The sequence below is a fragment of the Nuphar pumila genome, chromosome 3 (assembly GCF_984573655.1).
Source record: "Nuphar pumila chromosome 3, dmNupPumi1.hap1.1, whole genome shotgun sequence".
Classification (NCBI taxonomy): domain Eukaryota; kingdom Viridiplantae; phylum Streptophyta; class Magnoliopsida; order Nymphaeales; family Nymphaeaceae; genus Nuphar; species Nuphar pumila.
In genome coordinates this window covers 18,287,428-18,304,047 of record NC_143251.1, presented here as the reverse complement: position 1 = coordinate 18,304,047, position 16,620 = coordinate 18,287,428, and the positions used below count along the sequence as shown (strand labels likewise).

Genomic DNA, 16,620 nt, shown 5'->3' with positions numbered 1-16,620 from the left:
ATCACTTCCAGTGATGATCATATCATCAACATATAGTAGTAAAATAACTATTGAAGACCCTACATTTTTCACAAACAACGCAGTGTCAGTATAACATGAACGAAAATTCAAGCTAGTCATTACATTGCTAAATCTGTCATGCCAAGCTTTCGGAGCTTGTTTTAACCCATATAGCGCCTTTTTTAGTTTAAGAATTTTGTTTTCACCAATAGATACTCCTGGTGGAGGATCCATATAGACCTCTTCACTTAGTTTGCCATTAAGAAATGCGTTCTTAACATCCAATTGATAGATAGGCCATTTTTTAACGGATGCAACCGCAATAAGAGTCCTAACACTAGTCATTCTAGCTACGGGAGCGAAGGTTTCTTCATAGTCTATTCCGTACTCTTGAGCATATCCTTTGGCTACCAACCTAGCTTTATAACGTTCTAAGGACCCATCACTTTTAGTTTTAATTTTGAAGACCCATCTACATCCAATAGACTTCTTTCCAGTGGGTAATGAGGTTATTTCCCAAGTTTTAGCCTTTTCAAGGGCACTAAGTTTTAGTTTCATGGCTTCAACCCATTGAGGAATGTTTTTGGCTTCATTATAGTGTGACGGTTCATGATAAGAGTGTAATGCAATAAGGCATGCTCTATATTTAGGTGTTAGGGACTCATAGGAAACAAACCTATTAGGAGGATTGGAGATCCGGCTAGATCTCCTTAAAGAGGTTTCTTCTATGTTGGAACTTTGAGAATATTTTTCTAAAGCGCTAATGGGAGTTTCTTGACCACGCCTAACATAGGTTTGAATTGACCTATTTTCAACATCATTACTTTCATTTTCAACATTACTAAGAGGAGTATCCTCTAAATCATTAGGAATATCCTCCTCGTGAGGAGTCACATCTTCTTGAGAGAGAAGATCAAATAAGAAAGCATATTCGCTTTCATCAATATCTTTATTTTTTCTCAAAACCGTTCTCATTTTCTAAAAAGGTAACATCTTTGGATACATATAGTTTGTTGCTTTTGGGATCAAAGCACCTAAAACCCTTTTGATTTTCTCCGTATCCTAAGAACACACATTCGATAGCCTTGGGAGATAACTTATCTCTTTTATGTGTAAGGACAAAACACTTACACCCAAAAATTCTTAATCTATTAAAATCGGGTGTTCTTTCAAAAAGTTTTTCATATGGAGATATATTTTGTAGGGATGAGGATATCATTCTATTTATCAAATAAGTGGAGGTTAAGGCGGCTTCGGCCCAATAATATTTTGGAATTTCTTTGGAAATGAGAAGGGTCCTAGTGGTTTCCAAGATGTGTCTATGCTTTCTTTCGGCTAGACCGTTTTGTTGGGGAGTCCTAGGACATGACCTTTGATGACAAATTCCATTGGTTTCTAAATATTCTTGAAATTCATTTGATAGATATTCTCCACCGGAATCGGATCGAAGAATGGAGATATTAGTGGAAAATTGATTTTTGACAATCATATGAAATTTTTTAAAGAAGTTAAAAACTTCGGATTTTAGATTGAGAAAATAGATCCACACATATCGAGTGAAATCATCAATGAAAGTAACATAATATGAGTACCCTCCTTTTGATATGACCGGAGAAGGACCCCAAACATCCGAATGAACTAATTCAAAAGGTCTTTTTGACACAAATGTTCTTTTTGGAAATGGGGTTGATTTCATTTTTCCAAAAATACAACTCTTGCAAACAAAATGTTTCTCATTACAAAATTTCTTTCCAAAGGGAAAGGAGTACATTTTTGAGAAGCTTGGATGTCCAAGTCTTTGATGCCAAGTTTCTATATTTTTATCTTGGACATGATTACAAAATGAGTTAGTGGGGAGTTTCAAATTGGTCATGTAATAGAGATCTCCCCTCCTATGGCCTTGCCCAATCCGCTTCCCGGACTGGAGATCCTGTATAGAGCAATCCTTGGTTGAGAAGGAGATTTCACATCCATGATCACATATTTGAGAGACAGATAAAAGATTTAATTAAGTTGAGGTACTACTCTTACATTTGGTACAAAAAAATCTTTTGAAAAATCTAAGGTTCCAAAACTTTTAACTTGTAAAGAGGTACCATCGGCGGTGGAAACAAAAGAATTTTTGGAGTTGCTACATACATTGGATAGTCCATTTTCAATAGGGGTCATATGAAAAGATGCTCCAGAGTCAAGAATCCAAGAAGGCGTACCTGGAGGAGAAGAAGAAGCATTGGCGGCTCCCGAAGTTGATGGCGACTTGAGTAGAATTTGAAGTGCTTCGAATAGTTGAGCAAGGGAAAATGACTCTTTCCCTTTCATTGGCTCCTCCTTCTTTTGTGGGATTTCTTCAATAATAGCAACTTTACCTTTTGGAGGTTCATTTATCTTTGGACAATTAGGTCTTATATGACCCGGTTCTTGACAATGATGGCAAATGGCTTTCCTATAATTGCCATTATAGTTGTTTTGCCTCCCAAAGTGTGGAGGCTTGTAGGCTTTCATATGATTGCCGGGTTTAGACACGGCAAGAACTTCATCTCCTCCTTTAATCATGTCAAGACGTGTTTCTTCTTGGCATATTTCGGCTATGGCATCTTCCAATGGAAGGGTTTCGATCTATGAAGGAGAGAGGACCTAACTTGTTCATATTCGGGCCTAAGCCCATGTAAAAATTGGAAAAAGTGTTCTTTCTCCATTTGTTCTCTTCTCATTTCTACATCTTTACTTGATACCCATTTGGGTTCAAGAAGGGATAGCTCATCCCATAAAGGACCAAGAGTGCTATAGTAATCTCTTACACTCATTTCACCTTGCTTAATGGTACGAATTTTTTCTTGGATAAAGAATTGACGAGCAAGGTCTTTTTGGGTATACATACCTTTCATAAAGAACCATGCTTCATTTGCTAGGCGGAATTTAGCAATATTGGCGCAAATCTTTAGCTCCACGTTGTTCATGAACCATGCAAGAATTTTTGCATGCTTACTTTCCCAATCTTCTACCTTGGATTGGTGATCTTCAATAGCCTTCATGCGAGCATTTCCTTCTAGAGCTTTTTCTTGATCACCATCAATTTTCGTAAGTTGAAGTTGAGGTTCCCTAATGGTGCCCATAACGTATCCCCAAAGCTTTTTACCTTTGAGGTTGTTCTCCATAGCGGCGGCCCACATCATGTAGTTAGTACCATTGAGCTTGAAGGAGAGATCAATCTTTTGTTCTCCTTCCATTATATAATCAAGAATAGAGGACAAGCAAAGAGAGATAAAACTAGACAACAAGCAAAAATGAATCAAGAGCACAACCAAGGCTCTGATACCATGTAATGAAATATGCGAAAAAGAAATGTATGTCCTACAATGGACATTCACACATAGAAATCAAAGAACAAGTCCAAAAGAGGACATACACAAAAGCCAATAATGGCTAGAAAGCATAAAATCTTATAAATGCACTAAAGGGCTTGAAGAAGCCACACTTACAAAGGGGGAGACCCCACTTATTTATAGGCAAGAGAGGAGTGAGAGAGGGTTAGAGAAGAGAGAGGGAAAGGCAGCATTGGGAGACCCAACAAGGTGTCGTTGGGCTCCCAACGGTCACAATTGTGACCGTTGGGGGCCCAACGACTCCTTGTTGGGCCCCCCAATGAAGGTGCATTTAATGCACAAAAAGAAAAAAAGAAAAAATAAGAAAAAAGAAAAAAAGGAAAAGAAAAGAAAAAGTAAAAAGAGGAAAAAAGACTATACTGCCCCTATTGGGCAATATTACAGAAATACCCCTTATCGGGTATGAGTGAATATACTTATATATATATATAAATATATTGATTACATGTATATTTTAACATTCTATAACAACCCCAACTGACCCTTGTATAAATAGTGATTTTTTTTTTAAAACAATTGTGGGAACTTACCCAAAGATCGGGGGCACATCATAGATTTAATATACCAAACCACAAACCATACCGTGCGTTGAATCAATTGAAGAATAAATCAAACTTTATTAATTTAATGAAAATGTCAAATAGTCTAGAACATGAAAATCGACTATATCATATTGAGCCATCTTGTTAGAAACCAAAACATCAATCACAACTCGTAGTCTCCTGCTAGGTAGTCAGGATATCATTGAGCATCCGTGCCTCTAAAACAATTTTAAGAAACCGGATAAGAACCGAAGTCCTTTGTATGAATTCCTCTAAAAATCCAAACAGTAAAGGAAATAACATAAACAAATTCATGCATAAATTTTAGAGAAATATCACAAATAACTTACCACAACTACTTTACCATTCAAGCATTCAACTGAATATCATGCATGAACTAATGTGCATGATTCAATACACATGCATGTCTCTATTAAATGCACACAAGTTTAATTTTCAATTTTCCTTAAACCTGCAGATACTCAAAATAGGCATAAATTCTCGAAGTCCAAGTTAGGTTCTCAATTGTAGCGTAACACAAATTGTATTTTATTACATAGTTTCACTTGTTTCTCGACTGATATCAGGAATCAACACCATTCATCGGAACATTAGAAATCAACATCTAATGTGGGGACATCAACAACCACTGACGCCACTTTCTTGGTATACTAATAACTACAGCTGAGTGAACACCACCACTCTCAGGCAAAGTGGTTGAATCTCCCTAAAACCATGGCTGAGAGGTGAATCATCATATCGAGTTCAGGGGCATAATCGCGTATAGAGTTTTAGTATTCTTACGGTCTTCCATGACCGCCATCCAAGATTCGCACACTGGAAGGGACATTAAGGAAGAGATTAATTATACTGTTTGGTCTCTTTTACCATTTCACATAAAATTTTAAGTTCTTTACATAAAAACCGTTTTGCAAATCAACATGCAAAAACAATTTTTAGCCCTAACCCTCACAATTTAACAGTGTAATTAAATTTGAAAAACCAATAATTTTCAGAAATAAATTTTACAATGAATAAATAAAATCAATGACAGTTGGAGCAACACATATTTTTGGCCTACACGGTCTACAGTGGTTCACATCTTAACCACCAACACATTTTAAAGAAATTTATGCATCTTTGTAAAATTTCAATGAACATGCAATATATATTTTTTCGAAACATGTTCACAATGTACATTCAAAATACAAAATATGAATGCACATTAAACCAAGCACATATACATGCGAATACAATGCTTGCAGAATACACCATTCATGATCAATTTCATACATAACAACAAAACATGCATATGATCACAGTGATGCAAACATCGAATAAATTTCAGGTTCATACATATGACATATACAATTGCAAACTAACCAAATCAAGATCAGGTTTATGTTACATCTAAAAAAGAATACATATATCAATCTTAAACATGTACATGACCAATTTCATGTACTTAACCAATTATGCAGAAATTTTTACCTCTGTTGGTCCGATTAATAGGCTAAAGGCTAGGGCAGATCTGTGTACATGATCAAAATCGTGTACATGGGTCGGCTAAGCTGAAAAATATATATTAACATCATACTGGCTGACCCGTGTACATGATCATAATCGGCCAGACCACAGTCAAACATGTATCAGCACATTGGCTGATCCATATACATGATCATACTCATGTACATGGGTCGGCCAGACCAGTACCAATGTGTACAAATCCATGTACATGATTTAAATCATGCACATGGGTCAGCCAGACCCAAAAATGTGCAATTAGCAACCTATACAACATGCTGGCTGATCCATGTACATGATTGGGTCGGCCAGACCCAAAATTTAGCATATAACAACATGAACAGTATGTTAGCAGATCCATGTACATGGGTCGGCTAGGCCTGTAGACACCCAGATACGACTACATACATGAACCACTTAATCCATTGATAAATATCCGGCTGTAAACATAAATATTTTTTTGTTAATGAAGATAACAAATCTGAAACACGTATAAATGAAAAATGCAGAATTTATTTCCGATGCATAAATACCAACTCGACAAAACTGAAATACAATATGTTCATATGCAAGTTATAAACTCGGCAAATCTGAATGAAACAAAATCTATTCTGATGCACGTAAATGAAAACTTGACAATACAACAACAACAACTACGCCTTCATCCCAAAACAATTGGGGTCGGCGATATGAACCAACAAAGAAAATCATTCTGGGTCTTCCACATGAATCCTTCTCCTCCATTCATTTCTATCCAATGCCATGTCCTTGGTGAGGTTCAAAGCATTCATATCCTTTCCTATCACCTCCATCCATGTCTTCCTAGGCCTACCCCGACCTCTTTTAACTAATATATTTTCCCATTTCTCCATCCTTCTAACTGGAGCATCATTAGGCCTTCGTCGAATATGTCCAAACCACCGCAAACGATTCTCTCTCATCTTATTTTCAATGGGTGCAACGCCTACCTTCTTACGTATCTCCTCGTTCCGAATCTTATCTTTTATTGTATTTCCACACATCCATCTCAGCATACGCATCTCAGCTACACTCATTTTTTGAATATGATGTCTCTTGGCAGCCCAACATTCCGTACCATATAGTAAAGCGGGCCTAATAGTCGTCCTATAAAACTTTCCCTTCAACCGCAATGGCATTCTACGATCGCACAACACTCTAGTTGCACTCTTCCATTTCATCCACCCAACCTTTACATCTCCATCAATTTCTCCATACTTTTGAATGATAGATCCCAAATATTTGAAAGAATCATCCACCGGTATTTCTTGCTCACCAAGCTTCACTACACTCCCATCTCTATTTCGTTGCTTACTAAATCAACATTCCATGTATTCTGTCTTACTTTTACTCAACTTAAAACCTCTTGCTTCCAATGTCTGTCTCCATAATTCTAACTTAGCATTAACCCCAGCTCTAGACTCATCAATCAAAACAATATCATCAGCAAACAACATACACCACAACACATTTTCTTGAATTGATCTCGTAAGCTCATCCATCACTATAGCAAATAGGAAAGGGCTTAAAGCAGATCCTTGATGTAACCCAACCGTTATAGGAAAATTGGTTGTCACCCCTCCACAAGTGCGGACATTGGTTACTACTCCATACATATCTTTAATTATACTAATGTACTTGAGAGAAACACCTTTCTTCATCATTGTCCACCAGAGAACGTCCCTAGTGGACAATGATGAAAACTTGACAATATCTAAATAAAAAACATATTTAGATGCATGATCAACAAATCTTACATATGTATATATATTCAGATTACAAGAGTCTGGAAACTTGACAAATCTGAATATATATACATATACATATATTCAATATGTATTAGTATGGGAAATCAACCAAACATACTCGTCAAGCCTATAACATTGGCAACCATGTATCTCTCCAATAAAATTGGCAATTACTGAAGCACACACGCATGAGTATAATAGCGACACATATAGGTTATATGCATATTTTCAGATGCATCAACAATAAGATCGACTAAATCTAAAGCATAAATATATTTTAGAATGCATGAACAATGAACTCGTTAATATGTATATGCAAATTCAATAAAATCGATGAGTCTGAATATATATATATATATATATATATATATATATATATATATATATATATATATATATATATATATTCAGATGCATGGACTTGGGAAATCGATATACATGAGAATAAATATACATATGCATATATCTATATAAAATCGACAACATATATATATATATATTGCTTTGAAATCAGATTTTCCTTTTTGTTCCCCGCTTAACTCATGCTTAAATTGGTTTATACAATTTCCTTCCCGTGAGAAATTTGAGAGAAACCCGTACCTTGATTCGTAGCGTGGAAAAACTCAGAAAAATCGATGGATGCTTTGGAAAAAAAATATTTTTCTTCCTCTCCTTTTCTTTCTCTCTCTACACTATTTTTGCTTGGTTTTTTTCTCTCTCACTATCTCTAACTCTCTCTCTCTAGAACACGAGTTCTAGGGAGGGAGATACAACCCCCTTTTTATATATTTTTATTATATTATTATTTTTTATTTTAAATTGTTTCTAGATAGGGGTGATGTCCCCTCTAGAACTCCTTAGTTGCGTAGAGTTCTACTTCATGTAGAACTCTACTTTATCTTCTAGATTTTTTTTAATTAAAAAATTATTTTATCATTAATATCTAAAGGAATATTCTAGAGGGTGTTGCCCCCTTTGGAAAGCCCTATGGGGTAGAGTTCTACCCCAGGTAAAACTTTACCTCATCCTATTTTAATTTAAAGTTGATTTTAAAGCTTTAAAATGACTATGGATCAATTTTGTATCCAGATTTGGTTTCAAGATCCAAATCCATATCCAAATCCACATGGATCCTAGCTGGACCAGATCATAGTCAATATGAATCTTGGACTGGGTCTAGATCCATGTTAACTTGGATCAAACAAAGCGGATCTAGTCCAATCCAATCCAGAAAAATATCAAAAATAGAGGCTGGTCATTTTTGAAAAATGCATTTTTTGGGCCAACCGCAATCCGATTTCGGAAAAACAGGTCGCCAACGAGATCTATATTCTGAGGCGGATCTAACGGTGGTCATACCTTAATTTTGCCTGAATTTAACCTGATTTTTGCTCGATTTTTCCTTGAATTTAAAGGTTAAAAACAAAAAATTTCATAACTTATAATTAACTCATTTAGGTCATGTCAGTGGGCTCTGGGCCACGCCCAGATCCAGCTGATGTCACTTATATTTTAATATATTTTTTCATGATTTTATCAATTTAAATAAATGTATAATTTAAAAATTATATTTTTTATTTTAAAAATCATGAAAAAATACAAGATATTACACCTTCTACCTTTCCCATCGATATGGGACTATTTTCATATGCAAGACAACCACCAAGGCACTAATACTTACCTTAAAGTAAATGAACTCTATTAACTCCAAAAAAAAGAATAGAACCCATCAACCCAAAATATTATAAAAGCATGAGATAATCAAATATTTCATCTATGTTTAAGGAAACAATCAAACATTTGCCTTATATTAAATTAAAAACAAGACAAAAATATTATGAAATGTTGAAATAATCAAATATTTTGCTTATTTTTAAGTAAAAAAACCAAAGAATCATATCTAAAATTTTATGAGATGCTAAAATATCCAATTATTTTGCTGATATATATTAACATGCTCATTTATTTTATTTCTTAATTTATATGAATTATTATTTCATATAATAACACGTACATTTATATTGTTATTATTTATTTTTAACAAATTAATAAAAAGTCTTGACTTGCCCGAGTCACTGAATTGACTTGCTTGAATCACCGAGTTGACAGTCGCTGATCCAAACCCGAGTTCTGAGAATGCCAACCATGTATACAGGTACCAGAAGCTATGGTGATGTGATACCAGTTCGATAACTGGCTCCACCTTACCCTTTGTATACTATTGATGTGATCAAAGCGGAGAATATACATTTCATATATCATTTAACATGTCACGATAATTATAATCCCTTAAGAGGATCGCATCATGCATTTAATTGATAACTTCCTTTCTTTTCATTTTGTGTTTGATATTTTCACCTTTGGTACATAGAAACATGAACTTAATTTTGCATTTGTGAAAGAAATTGTTTAAAAATGTATGTTTCTAACTTTCTGTATACAGCTTGTCTTTGTAAGCTCAGTTCATATAGTGATGGATTTTTTATTTCTTTGTTTCATGTTTCTTAGCATTCAGGCTTTGGAGAAACATCAAAAAATTGCAGATACTCATCTAACCCCTGTGTATAAGGTGCATCTGAGTACGTCTCTTGCTTCATGCATAATTGTTTACATTTGACTATATTCTTTAATTGTGGTTGTCAGAAAGTCACCTGAATATTTAAAAGGTAATGCATCCATGCTAAATGAAACACGCTAAATGGGTTTTTTCGGGCTTTTTTTGTTTTATATTTAAATTCTGACCATACAGATGTGATCTATGTACTTGAATTTATAGGGGATCTACTCTTGAAGTGTTCGATTTTGACACATGGGTGGGTTTTTATAAGGTTCGAAAAATCAATGGTCCAAAATCTTTGTAAAGTTTTGAGGCTCCAAATCTCATTTTTTTCATTGAAAACACATGATCCATGTGTGGATTCCTAGTAAATCGACCATGCCCAACACATTTATGGGGTTGAAACCGCAAAAAAACAACAGAAAAGCTGAAAAACCCATTTAGCATTGATGTATTACCCCCCCCCCCCCACACACACATGTATATATATATATATATATATATATATATATATATATATATATATAGAGAGAGAGAGAGAGAGAGAGAGAGAGAGAGAGAGAGAGAGAGAGAGAGAGAGAGTAGTTGGTCCCTTCTACCCATGGAGGAGGGATTAGACCGTTTTGATTTTCCATTTTTTCCAATTTTTGCTTCTTTTTTCTATTCCGGCCTTACAGATGTGTTCTAGATAGTTCATTTGGTAGGGATCGGCTCTTGGATCATCCGATTTCGTCATTTGAGCAATTTTTTATAAGGCTTCAAAAATCAATGGTCTAAATTTTTCATAAATGTCAAGGCTTATAAAATCATAATTTTTCATCAAAAAAATATGATCCAACAACCGATTCCTAGCAAATAAATCATGCTGAAGCAGCTGAACACTTATGTGACATCAACAACAACAACAACTACGCCTTCATCCAAAAACAATTGGGGTCAGCGATATGAACCAAAAAAGAAATTCATTTTGGGTCTTCCACATGAATCCTTTTCCTCCAATCATTTCTATCCAACGCCATGTCCTCGGTGAGGTTCAAAGCATTCATATCCTTTCCTATCATCTCCATCCAAGTCTTCCTAGGCCTACCCCGACCTCTTTTAACTAATATATTTTCCCATTTCTCCAACCTTCTAACTGGGGCATCATTAGGCCTTCGCCGAATATGTCCAAACCACCGTAAACGATTCTCTCGCATCTTATTTTCAATGGGTGCAACACCTACCTTCTTACGTATCTCTTCGTTCCGAATCTTATCTTTTATTGTATTTCCACACATCCATCTAAGCATCCGCATCTCAGCTACACTCATTTTTTGAATATGATGTCTCTTGGCAGCCCAACATTCCGTACCATATAGTAAAGCGGGTCTAATAGTCGTCCTATAAAACTTTCCCTTCAACCGCAATGGCATTCTACGATCGCACAGCACTCCAGTAGCACTTTTCCATTTCATCCACCCAACCTTTATCCTATGATTTACATCTCCATCAATTTCTCCATACTTTTGAATGATGGATCCCAAATATTTGAAATAATCATTCACCAGTATATCTTGCTCACCAAGCTTCACTACACTCCCATCACTACTTCGTTGCTTACTAAACCGACATTCCATATATTCAGTCTTACTCTTACTCAACTTAAAACCTCTAGCTTCCAATGTCTGTCTCCATAATTCTAACTTAGCATTAACCCCAGCTCTAGACTCATCAATCAAAACAATATCATCAGCAAACAACATACACCACGGTACATTTTCTTGAATTGATCTCGTAAGCTCATCCATCACTATCGCAAATAGGAAAGGGCTTAAAGCAGATCCTTGATGTAACCCAACCGTTATCGGAAAATTGGTTGTCACCCCTCCACAAGTGCGGACATTGGTTACTACTCCTTCATACATATCTTTAATTATACTAATGTACTTGAGAGAAACACCTTTCTTCATCATTGTCCACCAGAGAACGTCCCTAGGTACTCTATCGTATGCCTTCTCTAAATCAATAAAAACCATATGCAAATCTTTGTTCCTCTCTCTATATCTTTCAATAAGTTGTCTAAGAAGATGTATAGCTTCCATAGTTGATCTTCCAGGCATAAAACCAAATTGATTCTCCGATATCATGACAACCTTCCTCAACCTAGACTCAATCACCCTCTCCCAAAGTTTCATAGTATGACTCATGAGTTTTATACCACGATAGTTTGTGCAATCTTGTATATCACCCTTATTCTTATATAAAGGCACCAAAGTACTCTTCCTCCACTCATTAGGCATCTTATTTGTTCGCCAAATCAAGTTAAAAAGATTTGTCAACCATTCTAAACCTTTCTCTCCCAAGCATTTCCAAGCCTCGATAGGTATACCATCTGGGCCAACTGCCCTTCTTGATTTCATTTTCTTCAAAGCCTCTGCAATTTCTTTCTTTTGAATCTTGCGCATGAAGTCACGATTTATCTCATGAAAAGGAATGGAGAAGTCTCCAAGATCTTGAGCATGACTATCATTAAATAGCTTATCAAAATAATCTTTCCATCTCTCCTTAATCTCCTCATCTTTGACTAAAACCCTTTGCGTTTCATCTTTGATACATCTAACCATACCCAAATCCTTCGATTTCCTATCTCTCATCTTTGCAAGCCTATAAATATCCTTCTCGCCTTCTTTGGTATCCAACTTGTCATAAACCTCCTTATATACCTTAGCCCTCGCGTTTCAAACAACTTTTTTAGCTTCCTTCTTTGCTATCATATACTTCTCCAAATTCTCATTATCACGACTCTTACTTAGATTTCTATAACACTCTCTTTTAACCTTAATAGCTAATTTGACATCCTCGTTCCACCATGATGTATCCTTACCTAGTGGTGCACCGCCTTTAGACTCACCCAATACCTCCTTAGCTACTTTTCTCATACCACCCGCTATCTTATTCCACATTGATTCTGAATCCTCCTCGAGACACCAATCAACTTCCTTAACTACCTGCTCTACAAACATTCCTTGTTTAGCTCCTTTCAGTGCCCACCACTTAATTCTAGGATCTATCCTATGTCTATCCCTTTTGCGGCATTGTCTAATTCTAAGATCTAAAATTAAGACTCTATGTTGTGTAACTACACTTTCTCCTGGTATAACCTTACAATCGATGCAACAACCCCTATCTCTCTTTCTAAGTAGGAAAATATCTATCTGACTCGTATTAACCCCACTTTTAAATGTTACTAGGTGAGACTCCCTCTTCCTAAACCAAGTGTTTGCTAAGATCATATCATAGGACAAACAAAAATCTAAAATCCTTTCTCCACTTTCATTTCTTTTTCCTATACCATAGCCTCCATGGATATTCTCAAATCCATCCCTACTAATGCCTACATGTCCATTAAGGTCACCGCCGATGAAAAGCTTTTCTCCATAAGATGTCTCTTGTACTACTCCATCTAAATCTTCCCAAAATTGATGCTTAATGGAATCATCTAAACCTACTTGAGGTGCATAAACACTAATAATATTAATAATATCCGTACCTAATACTAATTTAATAAGTAAAATTCTATCACCCTTCCTACGGACCTCAACTACATTATCTATAAACTGACGACTCATAACAATCCCTACTCCATTCCTATTCCTATTTATTCCTGTATACCAAATCTTATATCCCCAAGGTTCTATCACTTTAGCTTTCTCACCTACCCATTTGGTCTCTTGAAGACATAAAATATCAATCTTTCTCCTACACATAACATCTACTAACTCTACCAACTTACCAGTTAAAGACCCTATGTTCCAAGTGGCTAACCTAATTTTATGGTCTTGGACTAACTTCTTTACCCCCACCCGTCCAACAAAGTGAGGGAACCCTTGCCTATTTGACACCACACCCGGGCGCCGGTGTGACGCGTCGCTTCTGGGCGACGACCTAGCAACCCTTGCACATTTATCACTGCCTCCGGGCCTAGAGAGTACAACGCGTCGCTCAGTAGGGAACGCCCCAACGAAATTCTCATATTGGTTCATTTTCATAGGATATGACAAAGTTTTTATGCTGGCTGTCACAGGCCTACCGCAACCCTCCTCCTTTATCCGGGCTTGGGACCGGCAGTGTATAACTACACAGGCGGAGTTTTTTTTTGAGAGTGCAACACGAGGACTTCCCAGGAGGTCACCCATCCCAGTACTACTCTCGCCCAAGCACGCTTAACTTCGGAGTTCTGATGGGATCCGGTGCTTTAGTGCTGGTATGATCGCACCCTTATGTGACATCAGATTTTGCAAAAAAAAAAACTCACCTTTTGTACGTATAGTACGATATATATCATTACTTTTGTGTTTTGCGATACAATACACACTTGTATTGCAATACAAGTGTATCATATCCGTATCGGGTGTATCGTACACCCATGTATCGTACGATTCAATGTTGGTGCACTTAAAAAAGGCTGAAAGTTGCATTTTTTTCATTTTGGGTTTAAAAGGCCTCTTGAGGGCCGAGTTCTCCATATGTCTAGAGTTCGGTAGAAGAGAACCCACACACCTTAAGTTCAGTAAGAGCGATTTGGGGGCCTATTCGTGCGCAAGAGAGAGAGCTTTTACGATCTTATCAAGAGTGCATTTTCACCATTTTTTCACTCAAGAAAGTGTGTTAAGGTACAAAATCTCTGTTCTTTGCTTCTTATTGAGTGTTTTTGTTAATTGGTTTTATTTTATTTTAGATCCTTCAATGTCGTCTTCACGTTCATGTCATATTAGAGATGATCCTGCATGACAATACTGCAGAAGCATTGATGATGTACTACGACTAGGGTTACCATTGAATTTGAGATGTTTGTTTTGTGATGCTATTATTAGAGGGTGGGTTGCATAGATTTAAGCAACATATTGTAGGTCAAGATCAAAATGTACGTTCTTGTGATTCTTCATCTATTCTTGCAACTTTTCGTGCTGATGTTATTGTTGAAATAGAAGAAATTTGAAGAATTTTGCAAAAATGCAAAGATGAAGGACTTCCAACTATTGTTCCAGATTCTGAAGATGATGATAATGATGACCCACTTGCCAAAAAAAAATAGCCCAATATAAAAAGATCATCGAGCGACAATTGAATGCAGAACTGAGGAAATACTATTTTGATTTTTGACAAATAGGCTCTATAAGATAGTTTAGTTTTAGGATCTTTATAGTTTAGAACTTTAGAACTTGAACTTTAGAACTTTAGAGATGAAGATTGACATATAAGACGTTGATTAAATGTAATGTTTTTAGTTATCACAAACTCTTATTGGTTAAATCTAAGGCTTTAATTGTGTTTAAAATTTAAATGATGTAGTTGTCTTTTATTTACATTGTCAGTTATCAGTTGCATGGTTTGGTATTAATTTATATTATGTAGCTGCTTTTATATGTGAATTTATGGTTGTATTTTGTGCAATTCATCATTGTTTTACGTGATATGATTATTTTATAATTTATGCTAAAATTTTCTGATTTTCTAGATTTTTTTTTAGAATTTTTGAAATTTTTTATTAAAGATTTATTATACGTTTACAATTACTTTGGGCTCGACCAATACGGGTAACGATACAATACTTACAACCTTGCTAGGAACATTGAAAATCATAACAGTCCACATCGTATCGATGGTAGGAGGAACCAATTTTCATATATATATATATATATATATATAGAGAGAGAGAGAGAGAGAGAGAGAGAGAGAGAGAGAGAGGATTGTGCTGCCCCTTTTTTTGTTGGGTCACGATAGGACCCTAAAAAACTTATAGCTTTAGGTGTTTTATGCTTGATCTAAATCGTTAGATATGTTTGTCATTGCGTATTTATGAAGAAACAAGCTTTGTTTTGAATTGGTTTGATGTAAAAATGTGAATATTTTATCATCAAATTTCAGTTCAATGTCAACCATTGATTATTTTACCTCTTTAAAATACACATTTGAGCATAAAATGCTTAATACAAAACATGTTTTCTATTGGTTCAGATCTAGCATAAAACACCTAAATCTATGATTTTTGGAGGGTCCTAACATGATTTGACAAAAAAAGGGGGCGACACAATCCCCATTCTCATATATATGGGAAAATATAAGGTGGTTTTATACCATGATACCATATGGTGGTCCACACTCGTTTGTATGGATCTAGCCACCAAATGGTAGATCTAACCATACAAATGTGTTTAGCATGATTTATTTACTATTTAAAAGGTTTTATCATGTCTAATACACCATATGATCCTATTTTTAAGATAGTGAAAATCAACGGCTCACAATTCATGAAAATAAGGGTGGTCTAGAAATGGTATAAAACATCATATTTCAATTAACTTTAACACATGGAAATCTTAAACAAAACATGTAAAACATGATCCAAAGGTTAGATTTTGCATTTAGACCTTAAATATATATAAATCCTATACCACCATAGAAGTGTTAAAGTATATATATATATATATATATATATATATACACTCTCATAATAATGCAATAGGTAAATACCCATTAGGGGTATTTTGGTCTTTTTACTTTTTGTAAATAGTCGTGCTCATTAGAGACACTTTAGGTATTTTTTACCTTTTTATTTTCTTCTTCTTGTCAAGGGCATTACTGTCTTTGTAATGCCCTTGATAAAAGAGTTGTTGGGAGTGTTCCCAACTATTATATTTCTAGCCGTTGGGAACACTCTCAATTGCGCGTTTTGGTCCCTCTTTGTGTATAAATAGGGGATGAACCCCCTCTTGTATTTATGCTTGTTTAAAGCACTTATTGAAATAAGATCCTATATTTTTATGTTCTCTCTCTTGCCCACTAGTGGGTTTTGTGTTTGTGTGTCT

The 16,620-nt window shown here is 35.5% G+C and overlaps 1 protein-coding gene and 1 non-coding gene across 5 annotated transcripts in view; one reads left to right on the top strand and one right to left on the bottom strand.

Annotated features, from left to right (window-relative positions):
• The window catches only part of LOC149842170 (uncharacterized), a 161,861-nt gene that overhangs the window by 11,621 nt on the left and 133,620 nt on the right, over positions 1 to 16,620 (top strand). For all 4 annotated transcript variants that reach the window (XM_089998968.1, XM_089998970.1, XM_089998967.1 and 1 more), the window contains exon 5: positions 9,724 to 9,784. In XM_089998968.1, the coding sequence (XP_089855094.1) occupies positions 9,724 to 9,784 (61 nt within the window). The remainder of the gene's footprint in view (positions 1 to 9,723; positions 9,785 to 16,620) is intronic.
• LOC149842171 (5S ribosomal RNA) lies at positions 13,911 to 14,029 on the bottom strand. Its single transcript, XR_016431284.1, has one exon. It is a non-coding gene; the product is annotated as a 5S ribosomal RNA (ribosomal RNA).